The sequence below is a fragment of the Branchiostoma floridae genome, chromosome 5 (assembly GCF_000003815.2).
Source record: "Branchiostoma floridae strain S238N-H82 chromosome 5, Bfl_VNyyK, whole genome shotgun sequence".
Classification (NCBI taxonomy): domain Eukaryota; kingdom Metazoa; phylum Chordata; class Leptocardii; order Amphioxiformes; family Branchiostomatidae; genus Branchiostoma; species Branchiostoma floridae.
In genome coordinates this window covers 15,252,593-15,260,628 of record NC_049983.1, presented here as the reverse complement: position 1 = coordinate 15,260,628, position 8,036 = coordinate 15,252,593, and the positions used below count along the sequence as shown (strand labels likewise).

The 8,036-nt window shown below is 41.7% G+C and overlaps 1 protein-coding gene across 1 annotated transcript in view; it reads right to left on the bottom strand.

The window, feature by feature from the left end:
* LOC118416214 (protein SSUH2 homolog) overlaps positions 1-4,740 on the bottom strand; it is a 4,994-nt gene extending 254 nt beyond the window's left edge. The window contains exons 1-5 of the mRNA XM_035821297.1: positions 4,467-4,740; positions 2,945-3,057; positions 2,205-2,274; positions 904-1,033; positions 256-297 (exon numbers count right to left, since the gene is read on the bottom strand). Coding sequence (XP_035677190.1) covers positions 256-297; positions 904-1,033; positions 2,205-2,274; positions 2,945-3,020 — 318 coding nt within the window. The 5' untranslated portion in view covers positions 3,021-3,057; positions 4,467-4,740. The remainder of the gene's footprint in view (positions 1-255; positions 298-903; positions 1,034-2,204; positions 2,275-2,944; positions 3,058-4,466) is intronic.
* Positions 4,741-8,036: the final 3,296 nt, after the last annotated feature.

The following is an 8,036-nucleotide window of genomic DNA, read 5'->3' as shown; positions in this document are numbered from 1 at the left end:
TGTAATGAAAACAGCTTTAGTAGGTTAGTCATCCACCCGCCCGTCCAGTGATCTATACATCCATCCGTCCGTCCGTCAATCCATCCATCCATCCATCCATCCATCCATCCATCCATCCATCCATCCATCCATCCATTCATCCATCCATCCATCCATCCATCCATCCATCCATCCATCCATCCATCCATCCATCCATCCATCCATCCATCCATCCATCCATCCATCCATCCATCCATCCATCCTTGGTACAGAAACCAAGGCAGTATTCCTCGCCTCACCAAATGTTTCCAATATATACTGAAAATAAAAATTAGATTTTTCTTGGAATACATCATTGAACATTCAATATTACGATTCTAAAATTACTCTACATTACATTAAACCCACAGAACTAGCTTTAAAAGAAGACAGAGACCTCATACCTCCAATGAGACATTTTTATGAAAAGTCTTCAGATTTACTTTTTTATCTTGTCTTACTGATGATGCAAGTAAGACTGTACTTAGCGAAATCTATCTTACATGGTCTTCTCTACAAAACTAGTATTATTGAATGTGTTAAAGTCCTTTTCTTTGGCAGATTATCATGTTTAAGTGTAAATGATTTGCACAATTACATCTATACAATATTATAAACTATACATAGTGATGCACATCTTTATCTAACTTACACATGCGCAGGTATGTTATTCTCATCATTTTCCATAAAATGATACTGAAATTTTGCATTGATTATGCAAATTAGGCTCTTATTTGCATAATAGGTATTTGTCGATGTTACATTTCTGCTCAGTGCAAGGATAAAACCTAATTGCAACCCTTGTTTCTCAGTAATTTTTGCAGCAGATTTGAGATAAAATGCGTGTAACATTACCTTAACAACATCAGTACAATATAAACCTACGTGGAATGCACATGAACGTTTGATGTCTGTGAACGTGAGGTCTTGAGCAGGACTCTTCCCATAGCAGCAGTGGTTTGCTACATACTGCACCAGGGCCTCACGTGCCTCTTCTTCCGTGATACCTTCGTGCCTGCAAAATTGCCACAACGAAAAGACTCTGGAACATGATGATAGATAATTGATCTTGTAAAGGCAAGTGTTCTAGATGTATTATCTTTACTTGGTCATGATTCCAACAAGGCATAGATGGAAGAATACATAAGTTCAAACTGCGGGTACGTGAAAGATGGTTAATGGTACAAGCTAACCCTAAGGCTGCGGTCCCAATTGCGCCGTTGCCCGTCAGGGATGCAGCCACGGCCGGGCTTCGAAGACACAAATTTGTCCCGGTGGATTGTCAGAAACTAGAAAGAGCGGGGGTACCTCTCGGTGTTCTCACGGGTAGGTCAGGGCGCCTATGTGTTACCGGGTCCCGGAATGATTCTAAGACGTCGACTGACATAAAATGAACCCGGGGCACGACCGTAATCAATATGAATTTGTATCCCGAAATCCGCAGGATATCCTTCCGCCCGCTGGAAATAATTTGATACGTTCTGTTCACTAGATGAATTTAACTTTATCTTAGGTTGTGATAACCCTTACAGTGTGCATATAGGCAAATATACCAAAGAACGTTAAGACCTTGAACCAACAGTGTGAATGTTAGTCTAGACTAAACATGCTGATTCAGGAAGTATATAATTCATATAATTGTAGCAAACCTTACGAAAGTCGTTGTACGATTCTTGCGTCAATAAAGATGTTTTTGGTATTACATGGGACAGGGGTCACGCCCGAAAGTGCCAAAAAAAAGTCCGTGAACTGCCCGGCAGGGCCCCATTCTCAATAGGATCCGTAGATATGTATGAATCAAATTCACACAGGTTCGCATTGGCATAGAGTAAATAAGACCATTCTTAGGGCAGGAGTTCATATAATTATCCCATTTCAAGGTTAATAGAAACCTGTCAACAGCAATTTTCAAAAGTAACATTCTTATAGGAAGACTTTCTTGCAACATTGTGTGCAGAGTTATAAAATTACAGGCAAAATATACAACGTACAAGCATTACCAGAGTTGTGCAAGCACCGCACAATCTGGCTCCCAATTATTCATCTAATGCATCCAGACAATTACTTATTTACTTGGTGAAGTGGTGAACCGTTAAAATAGTTGTACTTAAGCTTGCACTGGAGAAGAAAACGTTTTTAGTAGATGTATATCTTTCACTATTCGTACAAAGCATGTTGATACTTACTCCGATAGACTATCTCTCTCCGGGGGCTGCCCCTGGGTCTCATCATAGCTTGATCGGGGTGGTGGACAGGCTGGAAAATTAATATTGATGCTGGTATTAATGTATGAACCGACAGTCTCGGTCTGTTAAGCAACATTCTGTTGTCGAGTTTCAGCACGAGGGATATCAGGCTGATACCTTTGTAGTTGTCTGGTTTTGACAGATCTCCTGATTTCGGGACAGTGACAATGATGAGCTTCCTCCAACTCTCTGGTATCTGTTCGTTAGAGAATCATCAGGATGCCTTGTGGATGAAGGTCAAAACTATGCGATCAAGCCTGACGTACTTGAGAAACCCAGGAGGTTTGGCCGTTTGCCGTCATCTCCAAACGCCTTCCAACAAAGGGGGGACTTTCTGCTGTTGCATACTTCTTGATTATTCTTGCATACTTGCAATTGTTGATATTACTCGTACTTCTAACCGGTAAAACATTTTGGCTCTGTCTGGCTTTAACATAATTGACGTGTGGAGTAAATCGGGCAATGATTGATAGTGACCGGGTAACCTGTATCCGTTTTTTTTTCTAAAAAGAAATAGGGTATTTATTAGAGATATTAAGTCAGCGGACAAAGTGTAATATTTTCAAAATATCGTCCGTCGACGTTATATCGCTAAAAACAATGGATATACATGTAGGTTACCCTGCGGATAAAGGTGAACTACCATTACATGTATCTTTCTATGTGCCGTAATTTTGTACCTTCCCCAATGTCAACGTCCTCGTCAGACCCAGCGGTGCTGTCCGCCCGGTCCCTAGCTGGTGCGGAGGTCTCCATGCCTTCCGCTGCCGAGGGTGCCCCGCCGGGCTGATATCTAATGTTGGTTTGCACAATAAAAGATGAAATAAATGAACTTAATTTGACAAGGCTTTGAGCCATAAAATTAGTTTTGGAAATACTTACTAGAAACTTTATTGTGCATTTGAAATACACTTCCTGCAGATCAGAAGGAGGCATGGACAACAATAAAGAATACGAATCAGGACCTCGATTACATATTTTGAGGAATACCTTTGCTTATACTTTGAACAAGCTCCTTTATTAGGATAGAGAAGACGATCAAACTGAGACAATTTATGCAAATTTGTAAACACTTTGTAGAAGTTACTCAAACAACCGGATATGATGCTTGAAACGGTCAGATGGTTTAGGTAGTATTCACTACCATTCGTCAGTAACACTGAGTAGATCTGACCAAAGGTAGCGGGTGCTACCAGAAACGTCTGACCGTTTCCAAAATCATATTACTTGAGTAATTGCTATTTGGTATATCTTATTACCTGGATGTCTTACATTTATCGACATGAATAGGGACCATATTTGCATAATGATTTCCACTCAAAAAAGGTTAATATCATTTGGCGAAGGTATGAGGTCGTGGAACTCTAGATGTATATGCGTTGCGTATACTGACTTTGTCCTTTGAAGTGAGATAAGACCTTGAGGGCTGTTTGAAGTGTTATCTACTGTACGTGCCTTAAACACACACAGACTGCCGGGGTCCAATGTCCCACCATACATTTAACCGTACCTAGTAAGATCAAACGAGGCAGCACTGACGACAGGTTTTGAATCTTATACCATAAAAAAGGGTTATACTTAGCCCGTGTTTGAGATCTTAATATTCCATCGCCACAGCTTCCTCGTTAAAGAGCCTCCCCAGATTTTCACCCCTAATAGAGCGACTGCCAGGTACATGTTTTAAAGATTTAATGGACATCTGCGGAAACATGTCACCTCGGTAGCCTCTCCAATATTGATAATGAAGTTACAGCACATTGAAACCTGAGTACGTATTGCATATGTGCTAGTTGTGTTGTTCGGGACGAGTAAATACAAAAACAGATCTGTTCAGCAGCTTATAGTCAAAATGAAAGTGAAAGTGATCTCAAACCTGTCGGCTCACTGAGTTATTCCTCCACTGATCGTTACAGAGAAGATAGACGATATGTACAATCTTTACAGATTCATTGTACTACCCTAGCTCTTACAGCCAGAGTTGTTTGCCTCAGCTAACGTCACATCTTAATGACCGCAGCCCTTTCTGGTAGCGTGCATGTTGGGTGAGCGACATAGCCGGAATCGAATTCACAGCTTCTAGTTCCAAAGGCTGAACCACTAACCTCTTGACTACGAACACCATCTATGTACTCGTAGTTCCTTTTGTCGTGCGATCAAAAGTATCCATTACGGATAGGCGTTTTAGATCTCAAGTCAACTTACTTTTCCTCCAATATGTTCCGTCCTCTCGCGTCGGCTATTGCCAGGCCTCCCAACCTTGGCGCTACACGTGATCTAACCTGAACGTTGATGTCAAGGTCACAGGACACAGTGTTTATCCGCCACCCCGTCTTCAAATAGCAATTCGGTTATAAAGAAGTGCGTAGTGCGATCGAAATCTTCAGAGCTAATATCAGCAAAAGCCACGGAAATTTACATAATATTTACCAAACAAAAAATAACAATTGATATTTCTCGAACTTTGTGTGGCAGAGCCCTGACCCAAACTTTGCATGTTAAGCCTGTTTTGAGGTTGTTTTTTTTTTCGGGGGGGGGGGGGGCGTTGTTCTAGTAAAGGCCAAATTAAATCCTCGTCCAAAATGTATCCTACATGGCCTCCTTCGACCAATATACCGTCCAAAATAGAATATCTTTAATTGCCCAACACACTTGCAGAAATGCTCTCTTTGACGAAGCATCCACAGGTTAAGTTGTTAACCCACTCAAAAGTGAAAAGTGCAGCATGTCGATATATTCGATATATATAGAAAAACTTCTGTGGAAATCATTTCCTCAAATTTTGTACATAAATCTTAAAGGAATCTAGATACTTAATAGAGAACAATCGTTGATATCTTTAACATACATAGCAATAAAGCAAACAAAATGCCAGAGGAGATTTATTGATTACCTTTCACATTAGCACACATTGCGTGCATATTTGTTAAAGATGATAAGTAAGTCCTTTGGACTCGAGAAGATCGTTATGATAAAAGAGTCTGATTTATAAAATCATATCGTACCATGAAAGTTTCAACAACAGAAACGTATTATTTCTTTACTCTTCTGAAGATTTTCTCAGTAGTATTGACATGTAGCGTAAACTAAATATAAACATGTAACACATTCTCCTGTTTTCCTGGAACATAAGTCAAAACATTTTGACGAATTCGATAACATTGATGCAATGTAAAAAAGAAGACTATTTCTCAAAAAACTACCATTAGAATCCAATGCTGTCATCCGAACTACTCTGCAAGTACAGAGATTGGTGGGGCGGATTGAAAACCCCTTTCTCCTATCTCCAGTTTTTGGTCCGCACTCCACATCAACCCTCCAACGTAGGCTGGGAGTTTGCGGACAGAAAATGGGAGATAGGAGAAAAATGTCAAACTCTTCACAACAAACCTCTGCTTGGAGAGTGGTTTGCTGTATTGACTGTTGCATCCCAGATGAGATTCTATCCCAGATGTGCCTTTATCCCAGAAGCGCATCTGTCACTGCTCCCATTAGCCTGACAAGCATTTGTCCATACTGACCATCTCATAGTGAGACTTCTGCACCAGATAGTCTAGCAGGAAGACAGAAACCATGTAGCTATCGGGATGGTCCGAGTCCAGACACAGAATCCCGCCTATATCTCCCAGCTGCTCGATGAGTACCCGTTCGGCTTTGGGCACGCGTTCCACGTCTCGGTAGTTGTAGTAGTTCTCTACTGTTAGCAGTGGGCCTAAAGGTTAAAATAGCATGTGTTAGATTGAAAGTTTATCTGTGTTGGCAGAAGTCATTCTGGAACAACTTAAACTATAATTTTCAACACAAAATATTTGACTTAGAATTTGGGTAAGTCCAATTCTTATGTTGGAAATTGCAGTTTGACTTGTTCCAAAAGAGCATATGTTTGTTTCTACCAGTAAAAGGGGGCTTTGGCCAAGTTAGGAATAAAAGCCTAGTAGGAGTTAATTGGCCTAGGAGTGAACTGTTTGGCCACAGGATAGACTTCAGAATGTTGACGGAAATCCCACGATAACTTATTTGTCACTATTTGGCCAAATTCTTTTCTCTTTTTTTTTTTCATCCAGCTGACACGGCTGATTGGAGACTATGTACACAGTACACAGGTCATGGATCTGGTACAACAAATCTGGCTCATTATTTGACTATATGACCTTGTACTAACGCATACTGACTACCCATGCACACTCGGAACTAAAACGCCAATGGGAGTCAAATACTCCACAAAACAGATTTCTTTGTAGCGAAATGTATGAAATGGACCATTGTTTTGAGTATCGCCCATTCACAAGTTTTCACACACTGAATCAGGTCCAGGTTCAGGTCCGGACCACAGCTGATGCTCTGGACCTAAACCGGACCTGGACCTGAATTTTCTGTACCGGTAATCACCCCTACACGGAACTGATCATGAGAGTAAGGTGTCACATTGAGGTTATCACCCCCCAGAAACTGACATACAGTATAGATTTTGGTGCGATAATGGCAGTTAACCATGCAAATATGAAAACATGCCTTGAGTTGGCGGGAAACGGGACGTCGGTTGCACCAGCCTCAGACCCCTGCTCTTGGCCGCCCGTACTACCGTGTCCGTCAGACTGTCGGGTAGGTAGTAGGCGGGTTGCAGGCCGGCATCACGGTGCCGCTCCATGGCGCTGATCAGGCTGTACCGGATCCATTTACCCTTCTGTAGCGCGAAGTGTCCTGGCGGGAAGGGCTGGTTCTGAAGGGAAAAAGTCACTTTAATTTTTATTTCTCAGTATTTTCGTCATTTCAGCTTCAGGCAGGGAGTAAGCGGGCTGCAGGCCGGCATCACGGTGCCGCTCCATGGTGCTGATCAGGCTGTACCGGATCCATTTATGCTTCTGTAGCGCGAAGTGCCCTGGTGGGAAGGGCTGGTTCTGCAGGGAAAAAGTCGTGTTACTTTGTCTTGAGCTAGTTGAACTGTAAAATCCAACACAAAAATTGGACTCACCCAAATTTTCGACTGAACAGCTTTGTCAAGGAATGGACAATCCACTGCTGCCGTGACGTCACGTTATGCAGATAGAACACGTGAGCAGTGAGCAGTGGATCATAGGTTGCAGTAAGTCTTCATATTCCTGCAACCTATGATCCACTGCTTACTTAGTCACGTGTTCTCGATTTTTGGGATGGTAAAATGTTGGGACAGATATGTTTTTACCACCAAAGGTTTGTCCAAATGCATTAGAAATAAGAATTTACCTGCGTTACATTGGTACTTGAAGTACTGAACATGGGTTCTATTCGTCTATAGAGATCAGTTTTTTCTTAACTGTACATTCTGTAATCCGAAAATAGTTTCATCAGGTTTGTAGAATATAGAATGAAGGAGAGTTTTTTTTTACACAACCAGTGGTTACTTACATGGCTTACGTTTCGATGTCTCTCAGACACCTTCGTCAGAGCTTCTAACTGGAGTTCTGCTTCTCACCGCTATATGTAGCCGATGTTGGTGGCGCTTTTGTGGTGAGAAAACAATCCCAAACATGGCTTAGTTTGTATCCCCCCTCGCCCCGGTTCATCACTCCAGTTAGAAGCTCTGACGAAGGTGTCTGAGCGACATCGAAACGTAAGCCATGTAAGTAACCACTGGTTGTGTAAAAAAAAACTCCCCTCATCCCAAAATCCGAAAAGCCTGAAACAACTATCTCCGGATTACAGAGAGAACAGTCAAGGAACATACTGATCTCTATAGACGAATAGGACCCATGTGCACGACTTCAAGTACCAATGAAACGCCGGAAAATTCCTATT